Here is a 17931-nt window from a genome sequence, read left to right on the forward strand (position 1 = left end):
TAGATGGCTGGGGGAGGGGAGGAGAGGAGAACCTAGGAAAAAAATACCTATCTATGCAGAAGATAGAGGAGGGGTTATAATCCCCATTTCTTTTATAGATAGAGGAATTGAAGGCCAGAGAGATAAAAGTGAATTGCCAAAGGTCCCATAACTTGTTAGGAGTAAAGTTGGTATTAAAATTTTGGACTCCCAACTCCTGGGCTGGTGTTCTGCCCACTTATGCCCATTCTCTCTCCACCTTTCCCTCACCCCATCTCCAATCTACTTGTCTAGAATGCTGATATACCAGCAACCACAAGCCAGGGTCATTTTTTCTAGTGTGGGATTAAAAATGAAATCAGTCATGTTTTGAGCAGTTGAAAGTCTTTCCTCTTATATTTGCATTTCTGCAGCAGGAAAATTCCCCCAGGCCCTTACTTCACCCACTGACTGGAACAATCTAAGAAGAGTCTATAAAACCCTCAGAGTAAGCTTTCTTCCTCTCTTGGAGAATCAAATGCAGGAAAATTTTCTGGGAACCACCTTTGCCTGAGGAGGCCTCATGCAAACTAGTTTAGCCTCTATTTAACTCCAGAAGCTGGAGTTAAAGACAGAGGAGGAAACAGAGTCACCTAGAGGTAAAGGGATTTGCCCCAGATCACACAGTAAATGGGCAAAGCATGACATCAAGTTTCCTGTTTCTAGAAATATGCCTTTTCCATTACATAAATGGATAGAAGAGGACTGCACCCACAAAATGGAAGAGGCAAATGCTAAAAGGTGTAATAGACAATGAATTAACATTAGTACCAAATGCACTAAATGGCATAGCATCTAAATTCTTAAAGGAAAAGTTTAATGAATTACAGAAGAAATAGAAAATTTTAAGAGGGGGGAACCTCAATTTATCCATTCTCAGACCTAGATAAATCTAACCATAAAACAAACAAGAAGGAAGTTGAATAGATAAATATAATTACAGAAAAGTTAACTATGATGAGAATATTCAATAGGAATAGAAAGGAGTATACCTATTCTAAGCTGTGTGTGGCACCTTCACCAAAAATGACCGTTCATAAAAACCTCACAAATAAATGCAGAAAAGCAGAGATATTAATTTTATCTTTTTCTGACCATGATACATTAAAAAATTACACTCAGTAAAGGGCCTTTGAATCATAGACTAAAAATTAATTGGAAACTAAATAATTTAATCCTAAAGAATGGGTCAAAGAATAAATCATTGAAACAATCATGATTTCATTAAAAATAATGACAACAATGAGCCAACATACCAAAATTTGTGGGATACAGTCAAATCAGCACTTAGGGGAAAATTTGTATCTCTAAACTCTTGCATCAATAAAAGGAAGAGTAGATCAGCAAATTAAGCATACAACTAAAAAAAATCTAGGGAAAAATAGATTAGAAGCAGGCTGGTTGATCCTAGAAAGGGGGGCAGAACCAGAATCAAGCTGAACCAGTAGTGCTTTTGGGGTTCATGAGCTTTGGGAAAGTTAGCTTTGCTGATCTCATCAGAGAGGGGAGGGCCTGAACCCATTGCTTAGCATTGGGAAACAGCTCAGATTGACACACAGAGATAGGGCCCTGGCCAAGTGACCCCATGATATTCAAAGCGAAGTCCAGTGCTTTCCAGAGGAGAATCAACAAGGAGCTAAGCACTCCCCCAGACTGCTGGGGACTCATGCCACCCATCCATGGAGGGCCTTGCAGGGAAACAAATAATGTCATAGGATCACAAAGTTAGAGGTAGCAGGTAACTTGGTGGCCATGCAGTCTAACTTCCTAATTGTACAGATGAGGAAATTGAGGCCCAGAGACTTTCCAAGTCTTAGTGAGTTGCTATGACCAAAACACAGTTAGTAAGTTTATGAGCTATGATTTGAACCCAAGCTTCCAAGCAGGAAAAGACCTTGTTGACTTTAATCCAATCCTTTCCTTTCATGACTGGGTCAGTCAAAGCCCAGAGAGGAGAAGTAATTAGTCTAAGTTTGCATAGTATCAGAGACACTATGTTAGGACTAGAATTCCAGCTTTCTACTTCCCACTTTACGCATTATGCCATGATCTTGATAGAGGGGAAGGGACTTGATTTGGAAGGTTGAGAGGAGACCTAGAAAAACCACATTATTTCACATTCATGACCTCTTTTGATTCTCATGACAATGCTGTGAGGTAGACATTATTAATCCCATTTTACAGATAGAAAGGCTGTAAACCAGTTGGTTCCAGGGCAGCTTTTGTTCTTTGCGTTCAGTGCTTATGGTGACATCAGAGATTCCACCCTCTAACCCACCCTCACCAAAACCCAGACATTTCACAAGCAGCCAAAGTGCTGGCAACTACCAGCAGACAGCTTTCTGTAGGGCCCACACTTCCATTTTTGCTCCAGCCACTGGACTTGGACATACCCATCTCCACCCAGAACATGAAGTTTCATTGTTGGGTTTCATGGAAATAGCTACATCCGAGTTGCTTAATGAGTGACCACAGGGCTGTTTTCATCCCCAATCCTGTCTGCAAAACACTGAGGTCACAGTGTTCCAAGGCTGAAAGAGAGAGGAGAGGAGGGATAAAGGCTGGAGCCAATGGCTGAGGCCATTGGACACAGTCAGGAATAACAAGGGGAATTTGCGTGGCTTGGAGACTCTGTGTAAGCAAACCCTGCTTAATGATTAGAATGATCATCCCATCATTTATTGGGACATTATAAGGGGATTCTCCATCAGTTACAGGCTGGAGCAGATGACTCTCAGGTCCCTTCGCAGGGATCATGTACTTTAAGTTGAAAGAGATCTCACAATTCAACCCACTTATTTTACAGATGAGTGACTGAGGTCCAGTGAAATTAAGGGACTTTGCCCAAAGCCAAACAGGTAGTGGTAGAATTAGGATTTGTACCTAGATTCTCTGACTCCAGATCCAGCACTCTCCTGGCCATGCTACCTCTGCTACGCTGAAATACTGCTCCAGGAGACAGAAAATCAAACCACCACCAAATGTCACATGCTCAAACCCCTCCCTGGATTTGACTCTCTCTCACTATCCATCTCATCCCAAACTCTCTGTCCCCTCCTCTTTTGTCTGTCTAACACATAATAGGCACTTAATAAATGTGTGTTGATTGATTGACCTCCAGTGGAAAGAGTACTGGCTCTGTAGTCAGAGGAGCTGAGTTCAAATCCTACCACTGCTACTTACTATGTGGCCTTGGATAAGTTACCTAACCTTTTTTAGGCCTCAGTTTCCTTATCTTTAAAATGAGATTGGACTACATCGGATCTGAGGTCTCTTTCCAACTCTAAATCTATAACTATATGACCCTGTAATCCATAACCTTCCAGGCTACTTCCCTCTTACCCTCCCTCCCTTCTTCCCTCCTGCTTGGTATGTGAGGGCAAAGGGGTACAGTGAAAAGCATACTGACTACGTGACCTTGGAAAAGTCCTTTCCAGTTCTGAATGAATGTATGGTGCCAGAATCCTTGCTGAGCATCTGATCTTCCTCTTCCCAAGGAACAAACCAGAGGGAAGAGATTTCATTGTCTTACCTCCTACCCTCTCTAGGCAGGCAATGGGGCTTGCATGCTTTGATCAAAGTGTGCAAGTATGATCTGGTGTTACCAACTCCAGGGCCTTACTCAGTCTCCCTCTGTAGGCTGAGAATTTTTTAGGCTCCAAAAAGATTTAGCTGTGGCAGTAAATGGGGTGACTCAGGGCTCTGGCCCTGGATCACTTATGTTACACAAAGAGCTACATTCAGCTCTATAAAACCTTGTCTCTCCACCAGGACTCAAATTATTTAGGCAAAACGGTAGACAGAATAGGCAGTAATAACAGCTAATACTCAGTGCTAGCATTTACATAGCACTTCAAGGTTTACAAAGTGCTTTACAAATATTATCTCACACAACCCTGGAAGGTGGGTGCTATTATTATCCCCATTTTATAGGTGAGGATACTGAGGCAGACAGAAGTTAAGTGACTTGCCCTGGGTCATACAGGTAGGAAGTATCTGAGGCAGCATTTGAACTCATGTCTTCCTCACTCCATTCACTGTGCCACAATAGTTTTTAGTAGTCCACAAAGTAGGACATGGGTGGGGGGAGGAGGCAGTGAAGGTTTCTTCCCTCTTCCTCCATTCCATTCTCAAAATACCTCTTTCAACTGACTTAAGTACAAATTATACTTCATCCTCAAACCCGAAAATCCTACCAAATGAGCTGAACTAGGATTAACAAGCTTTCACAAACTCAGATACCCCCATGAAGGTATTGCTATGTTAGGCAGTCATACTTCAGGGTGGATTGGTTCAATCAGATTGCTTACTTTCTGGAAAAGGTGGGGGGTAGGAGAGACACAGTGGGGATGCACCTATGCTCCTTCAAGGCCTTAAACTCAGGCTAAAAGCCTAAAGGCTGAGCACTATATGTTCTTATGCCCTCCCCAAATCCAGCAAAAAGACACACGTTCCCGTTCTTCTGGAGATCACTCCCAGTTTTTTCTTCATGGCTGGCTAAAGACAAGGATGCTGTTGGGGGCAGAGGAATGCCAAGGTGATGAGGCCAGGCAGACTTTACCTCATGTCAGACCAAAGCCTAAAGTGAAGATGGAAGGGTGAAGGGGGGAGAAGTTGTCCCTTATGTGTCCCTCATCCTTTTAGATATGTTTCATCAGCCCTGTTCCTAGCAATCATTGTATTTCCTCTCTCAGAATCTGGCCTCCCTTCAGGGAGCCTGGAAACCTGAAAAACTAATAATAATCATGAAAATCTAGTTTAAAGCGGGGGGGGGCAGGGAGGTACAGATCAGAAGAAGAACAGGAAGAAACAATTATAATAGAACTATGTTCATTTCCTTCCCACAAATCTTTTTATCTGCTTAAGAAAAAGCAGGAGTAAGTGAATAAGGAAACTAGGTTTATCAATAACATATCTTTTATTTAATTGTATTCATTTAAGATGGTACACAAAGCTGCCAGATGTGGCTAGATAAAAACATCTGGCTGGTAAGTAATCAAGCCTCTTTGGATGTAGGCCAGGCCTGCCCTCCTCTCTTGGGTCTTCCTTGTACTTGCTCATTACTTTACACTAAGCCTGGGTCTCCCCCATGGCCCAGAAGACCTTGGGCCATGTACAAAGTATCTGACTTCTCTGTGGGTGGACATGAATGCTCCTGAGACCTGATGAGCCAGTCCCTGAGTGCTGGTTTATTTGCTGAGTTGAGCCAAAATGCTTCTTGTTTCCAGCTCTAAAGACTTTGGCACCTCTGTGTTTGGTTCCTATCCCCTTCGCTCACACTCTCCGTCCATACCCCAGAGGGTCAAGGCCACAGATGTAGATTTTGTTTGCTGAAGGGCTTCACATGTAGGCTTGACGCACAGATCCAGATAGAGCCCCTGTTGCAAGAGCAGCTGATATTGGTGAGAGACAGCAAGAGCCTCTCCTGGCTTCAGCTGGGGTGGGGCCCAGGAGACTCCAAGGTCTGCCTCTCCCACCCCTTACCAAGGACAACTGAACAAAGGTATCTTCAATCATAGCTCAGAAAGTCAATACTCCTCTTCACTGTGAAAACTGAGGGCTCAGAATCTCCCCAGCCTGTCCTGTGGGGTCACCTTCAGCCACCTGAGCTGACCGGAACTAACAGCCATAGGGTTTGGTCACATGATCTGATTGGGGAAGGGGATGATGGAGGGATCCAGGCAGAATTAGTTTCATGGAAGGGACAAAGGTGGGAGGACAGACAAGGGCCAGCTGCCTTGTTACCAGGGAATTCATGGGTATTCTGAATGCAGAATGGGAGAAGCCATGCTCTGCACCAAGCCCAGGATTTGGGGCACGGCTGATCATGGAATGAACACATTCAGAGCACTTAGCACAGTGCCCAGCACATAGTAGGTGCTTAATAAATGTTTACTGATTGACTGAATGGAAGGCCAAGAGGGGCTGGGGTAGTTGGAACCCCAGGCTTCCTCACTCCAGGAAGCCCTCAGTAGGGATAGGGGGAGACTGAGATTAGAATGACGAATATGTTCTGGTACCGGAGCACTCGGTGTTCACCATAGGATACTGCTTGCACCTTCAGGCGGTAGACACCAGCATCAGTGAGTGGGCGGCGAGTATAGATGGTGCCCTGCCCGCCTTGAGGGTCTCGCAAGGCGAAGGGGCTGCTCGGGTCGGGCTCTAGCACTGTCAGGACTGTCCGGTTGGGCAGCATGCCCCCATCAGAGAAGGCCGTTAGGCGGACAACATCATGGTCAGCTCGGATGCCAAAGGGGAGAGTGAGAAGCTTATACTGCAAAGTGAAGGGGCCCACTGAGCTGCAATCGAGGGCACAGCGGCGGAAGCACATCCTGCAGGAAGGACAGACAGACACATGTACAGAGATGAACAATCATGGTGTTCTGTTATAATTGGAAAAGTCCTTTAGTCCTGGGGAAGGAGAGGAGGCCCTGAGCTGGGGCCAATGCTAGTCTCCAGACTCCTATGATAGGAATGTAAGTCAAAGGACACCTAGGATGGCGAGGGGGCTAGAGATAACCCTTTACGAGGATAAGTTAGAGGGATGGGGATGTTTAGACTGGAAAAGAGAAGTCTCTGGGGAGAGACAAGAGAATTGACTTTCAGTATTTGAAATGACACACCTATGGAAGAGGAATTAGACTTAGTCTGGTCTTAGAGGGCAGAACCAAAATCGATGGGAGCACTGCTCTTTTGGGTTTTCATATTTAAAAGTTTCCTCTGTGTGTGTGTGTGTGTGTGTGTAGAGGAAGATTTGAACTCAATATAGAGAAAACCTTACTAAAAAGATTTTTCTTTGGATCTGACCTATGATTTCACAGGCAGGGGAAACTTCCTTCCTCCCCCTCCCCCCTAATACAGATTAGCCACCACTCTATAATTCTGAATCTATATTGTCTATAGGCTGTACAGTCTACAACTCTAGTTGTGTGTGGCACTCCCAGTTTAATAACTTGCCTAGAGTCACACAAACATGGTATATGGGAGCATAATAATTTAGAGCTAGAAGGGATTTTACAGGCCACTTAGTCCAACTGTCTCATTTTACAGAAAAGGAAACTGAGGCCCAAAGAAGCAAAGTAACTTGCTCAAGGTCACACAGCTAGTAAGTATCAGAGGTGGAATTTGAACTCAAGTCTTCATGACTCCAAGTCCAGCATTCTTATCTACTGTGCTATGCTGTGGAATAATTAGTGAACCAAAAGAGAAATGGGTTGTGTCTAGAGGTTAGTGGGCTTCCCATCCCTAGAGGTGTTCATCATGGAGCAGGCTGGATGATAATTTGTCAAGGATGTTGTGGGGAAGATTCCTATTCAGGTACAGAGGCGGGACCTTGGAAATCCCTTCCAATTCTGAGATAATGTGGTTCTGGGCCTTGACTACTAGGCCCTGGCCAGCTCACCCTCAAGCCAGCCAGCCCTTAAGTGTCATCCCTGTTCTGAAAGTGGATGATATCTTGGGGTGGATCAGTTCTCTGTCTGTCTCTTACCCAGGGCTAGAGCCCCTCCGATACATAGCGGGGCATGGCGTGTCCACACACTGATAACTACCGCGGGTGTTGAAGCACATCTGGCTGGGCCCACACTTGATGCCTTCCTCCACACACTCGTTGATGTCTGGAGGAGAGAGAAGAATCCAAAGATGGAGCAGTGTGTGTGTGTGTGTGTGTGTGTGTGTGTGTGTGTGTGTGTGCACGTGCACACATATGCTTGTGTACGCAGGTGGAATGAGGGGTATAGAGTAAGGAAGAAGAGATTGGGGTAGGGAGAAGACAGGTAGGAAGGAAAGGGAGATGGAGACCAGTAGAGATGAGGGGAGATAAAGACGAAAAAAGGAGGGAGATAGGGAGAAGGAAGAGAGAAGAAAAGAGAGGAGGTAAGAGAGAGTGCTAGTAGATAGGCAAGTAGAAGAGAGAGAGGAGGAAAAAATAAGAAATTTCCGAGAATCCCCTATGAGGTGGAAGATCTGAGCCCTCAGTATCAGTGCCTGATCTCCAACAGCTCCTCTACTCTGGCATCTGGACCTCAATCATGCCCTGAAAATTCAGGTTCCCCAAAGCAGCCAAGTCAGTTCAACTCAGCTGTGCCTTCTATGACAGGGCCCAGACCTCCAAAACTCTGCTCTTGGTTCATTTCTAGGAGATGAGAGGAAGCTGGGCCCATCATTCTTGGTCTTGTGATGGAGCTAACAAGCTTCTGAAGGGAAAGGTAAAATCCTTGGACAGGTGGTGGGAGTAGAGGCCAGCCCTGTGCTTCAGGCCTGCATCCACTCCATCAGCTGCCCCCTGTTGCAGGCCTACTGCATCCTTCTCTACCCTGTTTCTCCAATGTCCCCAGTCAGTAGTGATGGTGAGATAGGCAATATAAGCCAGTGGTGATGCAGAGAAAAGGGTGAAGTACCAGAAGGATCTCAGCCCTGGTGGGTAACTGGATTTCAGCTCAAAAGTATCCAAGATGTTTACAACTGCTTAGGAAACATGGCCTTATGTTAGAATAATTATCTGTATTTCACTGATGGCGAAATCGAGACGTGGGGGATGAAGGGACTTTGTCAAGCTAGCAGCAGAACTGGGACTAGAACTCAGGTCTCCTTTGGGGTCCTGTCTCTTCAAGGCTCTTACCCTGGCAGTTCTTCCCACTGGAGAGTAGGCGGTACCCAGCTGGGCAAAGGCACTGGTAGCTGCCTTCAGTGTTGCGGCAGGCATGTTGGCACAGGGTCCTCACCTGGCACTCATCAAGGTCTGGGGAAGGCCCCAGGATGGGTGGGAGGGAAAGAAAGAGAGCTGAGTCAGAAATGGTCCAAGTGGCAGCACGCCCCAGCATTAGGGAACAGGGAAATAACCTGCCTTGGGCTAGGAGTCGGTGGTCATTGTGTCTACCCACCCTGCTCCACCCCCGGCCTTCCCAAGCCACCTGGGGCTTAAGCAAGAAGCAGTTCTTGATCCAATCCAACAGCCCAGGGAGAGGGCTGGGAGGTAACTGATCTCTTCTTTGACAGTTTCCCTCCTGTCACCAAGACAGATAATTTGGGGACAAACCTCAAATAATCTGGGGGAGGGGGAAGGGTGCAGCCTGGGCTCCACTCTACTTCGACAACCCTGGTTCACTCTCTGCTCTAGCCAAACTCTTTCTGTTTTCACTATCCTCTGGCACATGCCAGATACATTCCAACCTCACAGCGTTTTTTGCCCACGTTATTCTTGCTAGACTAGAGCGTTTTTGTTGCTCGGTCGTTTTTGTTATGTCCGACTCTTTGTGACCAAATTTGAGGGTTTTCTTGGCAAAGACACTGCAGTGATTTGCCATTTCCTTCTCCAGATCATTTTAAAGGTGGGGAAACTGAGACAAACAGGGTTAAGTGACTTGTCCAGGGTCACACAGCTAGTAAGTGTCTGAGGCTGGATTTAAACTCAGGGAGATGAGTCTTCCTGACTCCAAATCTGGCACTCTATTCGTTGCACCATCTAGCTGCCCTGGACTAGAGTATCTTCCCTCTATCCAAAACCTAACCGTTCTTCAAATTCAAACCGAGATGGTCATTGACCAGGGGTACAAGAAGTTTGTCAAAAGGTGTGACGAATATTTGATAAAGGAGCATATTATCCTACTGAAATAAATTAATCTCTTTATTGCTTAGGTACATCTGCATGATCAACTCTAGAAATAATTTTATTTTAAATTGAATGTATGCAAGAGAGCTTATTGAAAGCCAAGAGATACCAAATGTTTGGGAACTCTGTCAAAGACTAGAAGACACAAAAATTACTTTGGAGGTGGGGAGGGGAGAGTACTAGCAACTGTAATTGTTAGTTACCCTGTTCAGTTCCTTCATATTGTTATTGTTGTTATTGACTCTTCCTGACCCCATTTGGGGTCTTCTTGGCAAAAATACTGGAATGGTTTACCATTTCCTTCTCCAGCTCATTTTACAGTTGAGGAAACTGAGGCAAATAGGGTTAAGTGACTTGTCCAGAGTCACACAGCCAATAAATGTCTAAGGCCAGCTTTGAACCCAAAGATAAGTCTTCCTCTCTCCAGGCCTGGTGCTCTATCCACTGCACCACCCAGTTACTCTTCATATCATAGATGAGGAAACTGAGGTTCAGAGAGATAAAGCAGCCTTCCCCATGGTCATATAAGTAGTATTCAACAGGGGGCTTCAGAGTACAAATCCACTAATCCACACTCTCCCCCACAAGTCCTCCTCCAAAAAGACATCCCAGACCCCAGTGAATTCTCATATCTTGAAAATTCTACAGCACTCATTGTATAATCCACACAAGTCAATACTAAATTAGCTAACATCCAGCATATTCCTGCAACACAGGTCTGACCAAGGCACTCTCCAGCTCACGAAGTTCCAGAGGCTGCCTGTTACTACAACATAAACTCCTCGGTTGTACGTTTCCAACTGCTCACAACCTGACTCCCACCTATCTTTCTAATATGATTTCACCTTCCTCCTACATTCTAGACAATCAGGGCTACTTCTTGTTTCCCGTCTAGAATGTCTCCTGCCCCAACACCCCATGCCTGGAATGCCCTCTGCCTCTCCTCACTTTCTCTTGGAATTCCTAACTCTCTTCAAAATTCAGGTCAAGAGATATCTCCTAAATGAGGATTTTTCTGACTAGTGCTACTGCTTGCCTGTCCCCACCTCCAAAATTAGGTTCACGGGTGTAGAGCCGGAAGGGACCTTAGAGGTAATGGGGTCCAATGCCTTGATTTTACTAAGTCCTGGGGAAGTTAACTGATTTGCCAAAGTCACACAGGTAGAAAGTGGCAGAACCAGGATTGTGCGTTTGCATAATATTGTGAATGTATATTTTAAAATATACTTCTTTTTAGCTTTCTAGACATATTAAGAAATACTATTTCTCCAGCCTAAATAAATAAACCTCTTTTCAGACTTTTCTCTTAAGGAAAATAGGAAGAACAAAAGGTAAGGTCTTCTTTTGAAAAGAGCCAAGGTGATAAATAGCCTAACTTAACTGTGGCCTGGATAAGCTCAATCTAAAGTGATTAGATTCAGGACTTCTTGTTGTTCAGTCCTGTTTCAGTGGGGTCCAACTTCTTCATGATCTCATTTGGGGTTTTCTTGGCAAAGATACTAGAGTGGTCTGCCATTTCTTTCTCCAGTTCATTTTACAGATGAGGACACTGAGGTAAACAGAGTTAAGTGGCTTGCCCGGGGTCACACAGCTAGTAAGTGTCTGAGGCCAGATTTGAACTCAGGAAGATGCGTCTTCCTGACCCTAGGCCCAGCACTCTCTCCACTGTGCCATCTAACTCCCCTAAAAAAAATTCAAGGTTAAGATATTTATCTCAGAAAGGAGCTCTTTTCAGTCCTTAAGGGGAATGGTTCAGAAGGAGCTGAGTGGTAACTCAAGCAACGTCACTGAATTTTAATCTATGCCATATTTGAATATATTATGATTCTTTTCTTATTCAAAATGCCCATAAATGTTACCTCCAACTGTCTTGGAATGGAGCCAACTTAGATGTCTCTTCTGCAAATTAAAAATTGTTTGAACATATATTAACACTAAATTGAATAAAATTGCTTCTGGGGAACTTGAGACTAAACTGATGTGCCTAAATTGCCAAATTACTGAGTTGGGTCCTGAGTTTTCTAGCTTGGTGGGGACTCATGGGAGTGCCAGTAGATCAGTCCCAGGCTCTGCCTTACCAGTGCAAGCTCCATTCCTCCTGATGAAGCCTGGTGGACACCAGGTCCTACCAATGGAGCTCAGGGGACTTCCAATGGGCCGGAAAGAGATCCAGGCATGGTAGGAGCCACCATGAGCTCGGGCTCGGGGCCGCAGCCAGACTGGGAAGGACCCCTGGTGACTGACCGTGGTCACGTTGCCTTCCATCTTTTCCGGTCTGGCACAGGCCTTGCCATCCTGGAGTAATGCCTGACCTGGTGGGCACAGGCAGCGATAGCTGCCCTGGAGGTTTTGGCATTGGTAAGCACAGACTCTAGGCAGCTGCAAGCACTCATTAATATCTGGAGGGGGAGAAAAAGATTGAGAGAAGAAAGTGGGTATCATTGAGCAGGGAACACTTCTTTTGTTCTAACATTAAACTCTCTCCACAATGTGGTCCCATGGGCACAAAGTATTCTAGAGTTGGAAGGAAGCTTAGAGATCCCTCTAGGCCAGTCTTATCATTCTGCAGATGAGAAAACTGAGGCCCAAGAGGTTTGCTCAAGGACACACAGGTGGGAAGTGAAGGAGCTGGGAATCAAACTGAGGTCTTTCGATTCCAAATCTGGGGCTCCTACCACTAAGCCATGCTATCTCCCCAAGGGAGTTTTCCAACTCCATCTCTCCACGGTTTCTCTACACAAACTCCTATGATCCAGCCAGGACAGATTGCTTGATACTTCTCCAACCCATACCTGTAATTGTCCTCCCCCAAGTCTTTGCACATGCTGTTCCCACTCCCTAGGATGCCTTCCTTCACCTCTGTCTATCCAAGCTCTACCCATTGACGAGTCCCAACGTCAGCCCCGTCTCCTCAAAGTCTTCCCATCTTGTGGCTCTGGGCTACAATGATCTCTTCCTTCCCAGGGTTCTCGCAACTTGGATAAATCTGGGCTTGTATGGTTCATAGGCTCATCATAAACTCATTAATTTAGAGCTAAAAGGTGCTTTAGAGGCCAGTGAGTCCAACCTCCTCATTTTATAAAAGAGGAAATTGAACCTGAGATGAGGTAAGTGACTTGCCCAGGGTCATATAGCCAGGAAGTATCTGAGGGAGGATCTGAACCCAGGTCTGCCTAATTCCAAGTCTAGCACTCTATCTACTCCTCCAGGTTCCATTTGTTAATTGCCTTTGTACTCCGCCCCCCTCCCCACAGCACCTAACATAGGGCTTGTAGATAGCAGGCACCTACTAAGTTTTTTTTTGTTGGATTTGGGGGCTAAAAGGGACTTTAGAGATCTAATAGGACCCCTTCATTGGAACAATGAGAAAACAAAGACCACAAAGCAAATTGGTGATTGGGCAGAGAGGACAAATACAACATCTGATGGACAGGTATAGAGAACAATGCTAGGCACAGGGCCCAAGGATCCTGACTCTTAGGCTAGTGCCCTTTATGGTACCCCCACACTGCCTTGGGTTGAATGACCAATTCATTTCAGTGCATTTTTAGATGCATAGAGGAATCAAACAGCTTTCCTCAAATTTCTCAGTGAGGTGGTGATGAGACTAGAATTTTTCACTTAGCTTTCCACCCAGATGTCTAAGGTGGTCAGTCCCTCAGCTTGGACATGAGGAAAAAGGATCTCATAGCACCAAATCCATGGCAAGTCTGGCTTGAATCTAAATCACCCAGGAGCAGGCAGAAGAGGAGCTGTTCTGTATTAGCTGGTTTGTATCTGTCTGGGCACGTACTGTCTCTCCTATAACCTCTCCTCTCCCTCCTACACAGACCTTTTGGGAGCCTCGTCAGCCAAGCTGAGCTCCCAGGGCCATGTCTAGCCCTGGCTGACAGTACTGACACTATCACATCTCTAAGTTGTCTGACCTTAGCTCATAGGTAGGGTTATTCTCTAACCAGCTGTAGCAAGGCTCAGGGACCTAGAGGCTCCATCCTGGACTGCATACAAATATTATAAAGCAAGGAAGCCCAGAGGGTGGCAGTTTGAGTGATCAGTAGCATCACAAAGGAGGCCAGATGAGAACAGGTCCAAAACATTGGGCCTCACCTGCCTGGGAAGGTGATTAATAAGCAAGGACATGATTGTCAGGAAGAATATGATTGGGGTGAACATAGACTTGTTCCCCAAATTTTTTAATACTAAGATGGGGGAGCCCTATTGGTGCCTGGGTGAGGCAAGTTTGGAGACTCAAGGGAAATTCAACTTTCCAGTGTTAGGAGTGGACTGTGGAACTTGCTACCCCAGGAGATGACACAGGCAGGAAATAGGAACAGATGCCCAAAGGGTTTGCATTTGCAAATGGCAGAGCTATGAGCAACTCCTACAAGAAACCTTCAACCTAACCTTTGAGGCTGACAATAGGGAGGACAACTTTGCCTTCCCAGAATTCATCTTTTGGAGTCACTGTTGGCAGCAAAACACTAGGGCAGATGGGCTGTGGGTTTGACTCAGAATAGCAATTCCTGAGCTCCACTTCTGAATGGTTCCCACCTTAGCTAAACCCTCTAAACTTGTACAAAGGCTGTACTGCTGAACATGTCACTTCACATGTTGAGAACTAACCTTTCATTAGATTCAACTCTGCTTAGGAAGTTCTAAGGGCAGTGGAGAGCAGGTAGAATAAAAGCCTTGCGACAACTTAGCTTCCTCCTCTCTCTTTCTCTGGGATGCAAATTCTACCCAAGAATACCCCATGTCTTTCTGGCAATCTCCTTGTTTTGCAGTGATTTAGGCCAATTTCTAACATTTTCACTGGGGTGATGGGAGAGGATGAGTTCCTAGTGATGCCCCTGCCTCGGCTCTGTCTCAGTGCCATGCGAGAGTACTATTGATGGCATAAAGAAACAAGCACCAGTTGATGCACTGTGCTGGGCACTGACCCACACCAGAATATAGAAAACCAGTCATAGGGCTCTCCATTACCCAAGCAGGGACGACCAAGCCCCTGGCTTCTGTATCCTGGAGGGCAGGCACAACGATGCCCCCCTAGAGTGTTCTCACAGATTTGGTTGTAGCGACATTCGTCCATGTGCTCTAGACATTCATTAACATCTGGGGGAAGGAAAGAATGGGTGTCAGAGCTGAGGTCCCTTACCCTCTTCTCCCTTCCCTCACCACTGATATTCCTTCCCTCCCTTCATCAGTCCATTCTCTAGTCAGTTCTGGGATTCCATCTCTTCTCTTGCTTTAACATCAGGTGGCTGCAATGTCCAAGAGTCTAGAACTCTGGGTCCCCTCTAGGCATAGAATTACAAAACCACAGAATGTCAGAGCTGAAGGAGCTCTTAACATGATAAATGTCAGAGCTGGAAGAGGATCTGAGAATAGGAATATTTGAACATGAGGTGACCTTAGAGCTCATCTAGCTCAATTCCCTCATTTTAAAAATGGGGAAAATGAGGCACAGAAATGGGAAATGATTTGCTTAAGGTTATAAAGCAAGTTAGTGGTGAATACAGGACTAGAATCCATCTCATGATTAAGTCTAGAGCTCTTTCCATTGGACAACCCTGGAAGACTGTAAAAAATGTGTTTCTGTGGATGCCCAGGGTAAAAATTATGTTTTAAGATCTCCTAAAAATTTGTGTCTTGGTTTGAAATTGCTGGGTTGCAAAGGGGGAGTGGGGACCGTTTTATCCCAATTTCCCATCAGGAGCCCATCACCTTCACAGCCTGTTCCATCAGCTGTTGCCTGGAAGCCTGCCTTGCAGTAGGGGAGGCACTGGTAGGAACCGAGGAGGTTCACACAGCGCTGCCCATCATGACACACAGAGGTATCCCATGTACATTCATCTACATCTGCAGGTTTGCCCAAAGTGGAGGCAGAGGGAGGAAAAGAGGTTAGAAGGGTAAATGAAATCAATCTGTTTTATCATGGTCAATCTTTCCTGACTTCAGCTCACAGGTTAGAGATAGTCTCCTTGTATCTCCTCCTTCCCTTAGTGACCCGTTTTGGATCTATCATCTAGAAAATGCATCTAACCCTTCTTGAACCTATTTCTATCTTCTGTCTGTGCTACCTTTTGAGGTAGTAAGCTCCCCAAATTTATTGCCCATCAATGTTAAGACATTCTTTTATCTATACCAAAACTACCTTCTTCAAGTTCCAAGAAGAGCTTTCTAAATCCTACTGTCTGGCACTGAGTGAACACCTCCATTTTCATTCTTCTCTGGATCTAGCTGGTTCAGAATTCCATGACAGGGTGGATTGACAGTCATGCAAGCTGGGGGAGTGCAAGGTTCATGGTAGCAGATGAGGAACAGACAGCAGACAATCAGAGCAAGTTCCCAAAGTTCAAGACAGGAAGTGGGAAACAGAAGTAGAAGTCTTTCTTGATCCCCCGACCATGAGTGTTGTCCCTTACAAATTTGATGTTGTTCAGTCATTCAGTCATATCTGATTCTTCATGACCATAGGGTACATAGCTTGCCAATGCTTTCCATGTGGTTTTCTTGGCAAAGATACTGCTGTGGTTTGCCATTTCTTCCTCCAGTGGATTAAGGCAAACAGAGATTAAGTGACTTGCCAAGGGTCATAGCGCTAGTAAGCTTCTGAGGCCAGATTGGAACTGAGGTCTTCCTGATTCCAGGTGCAGTACTCTATCCACCGAACCATCTGTCTCATTATTCATACACACACACACACACACACACACACACACACACACACACACACATATACATATGTATGTATATGTATATATACACATATATCTCTCCATACACATATACATATCTACACGCACATGCATACACATGTATATACACACACATATATACTTATGTATGCATATAATATATATTTACTTATATATGCATATACATACACACACACACACATATACATACACACATTTATAAAGATACTTATTGTCTTTCCATTAGAAGGCAAGCTTCTTTCTATTAAGGATTTCATTCATTGTTTTTGTATCCCTAGTACCTAGCAAAGGAATAGGTGCTTAATAAATGTTTGTTAATCGACTGACTGTTGACTGACAGGTAAGAGAAGGAATTTCGAGTTAGGAGTGTCAGGACCATGGACAGTGCCATGGACCATTTCTTAGGGTTTTTATCCCCTACCAGCCAATGCTATTATGATTGGGTACACCCCTTATTTCATCAGATGTCTCTGGATGTCAATGCGACTTTTCACAATTAGGGTCGGCTCTGATCCCCTTGAGGTTAACCTAGTGCCCTCATTCATCCAAAAATCTTTGATATTAGTGTCTAAATGTATAGATGGATCCTCTGGTCTGATTTGGGGCTCAAAGAAATCTATAAATCTGGAGACTGCTATGGGTTGGACTCTAAAGAAAGACTTCACATTCTTTGGTGTTGTCCAACTCAGGGTGGGGGGCAACATCCCCCAAAGAAGGGACTAAAGCCCTGATTCACTTCCTTTATTAGGCTTTCATGATTTTATAGGTTTTAATCATAATCCTTTCTCAGCCTTAGCAGAATGATGAGGCCTAATTTTTTACTGCCACACCTATCATTCTCAATTCCCTAATCAGTGCCCTGCTCTGGTTCTTCCCCAGATCCTCTTATGTCACTCATCACTGGAGAGGATTCTCTTTTACTACTATTCCTGGGTTCCTTTGGAACCTCCCTTTGCTTCCAAAGGCAATGGGGGTGGTACAGTCTTCCATCAGAAAAGATAGTAATGATGTCGTAACAGATGTCAAAAGGAATAAAGTGATTGGCAGAGAAAGTAGTAAAGGCCTACAGGTGAGAGCAAATGACCCAGAGAAATTCTATCTGATAACCCAGAACCCTGCACTAGAGATCACATTCCTGGGCATCTTCCTCATGCATAGGTCCTTAGGCCACATAACCATAGCAATATTGGGGCAGTAAACTGGACCACCTGGGATATGTACCAAATATGACCTCAGTAAGGCCCCTCACCTCTGCAGTTCCTGTTGTCCCAGGCCAAGGCATACCCATCAGGACAGGAGCAAGAAAAACGGCCCAGGGAATTATGGCAGGTGTGGGAACAGGGACTCTTGGTACTGGAACATTCATCTTCATCTGGGAAGGAGGAATATGAGATGATGAGATGACCCCTGCTGCCTGGGGGTCCCAGGGTGCTGAAAAGGCAGCATGGAATCACAAAGTTTTAGAGTCGAAAGAGTCTTTGGAGATCATCTTGTCCAAGCGTTTCATTTTACAGATGGAAAACTGAGGTCCAGAGAAGGAAATGTGACTTAAGGTTAATATATCAACCTAGAAAGGACCTCAGA

General features: G+C 45.1%; 1 protein-coding gene across 1 annotated transcript in view; it reads right to left on the bottom strand.

Annotated features, from left to right (window-relative positions):
* Nucleotides 1-4917: 4917 nt before the first annotated feature.
* Nucleotides 4918-17931, bottom strand: part of HMCN2 (hemicentin 2) — a 174661-nt gene continuing 161647 nt past the window's right edge. Inside the window, 7 exon segments of the mRNA XM_078149996.1 lie at nt 4918-6350; nt 7508-7634; nt 8639-8758; nt 11707-12027; nt 14612-14740; nt 15353-15487; nt 17597-17719. Coding sequence (XP_078006122.1) covers nt 5987-6350; nt 7508-7634; nt 8639-8758; nt 11707-12027; nt 14612-14740; nt 15353-15487; nt 17597-17719 — 1319 coding nt within the window. The 3' untranslated portion in view covers nt 4918-5986.

Source organism: Phascolarctos cinereus, unplaced genomic scaffold (assembly GCF_003287225.1).
Source record: "Phascolarctos cinereus isolate Bilbo 61053 unplaced genomic scaffold, phaCin_HiC Scaffold_2;HRSCAF=192, whole genome shotgun sequence".
Classification (NCBI taxonomy): Eukaryota; Metazoa; Chordata; class Mammalia; order Diprotodontia; family Phascolarctidae; genus Phascolarctos; species Phascolarctos cinereus.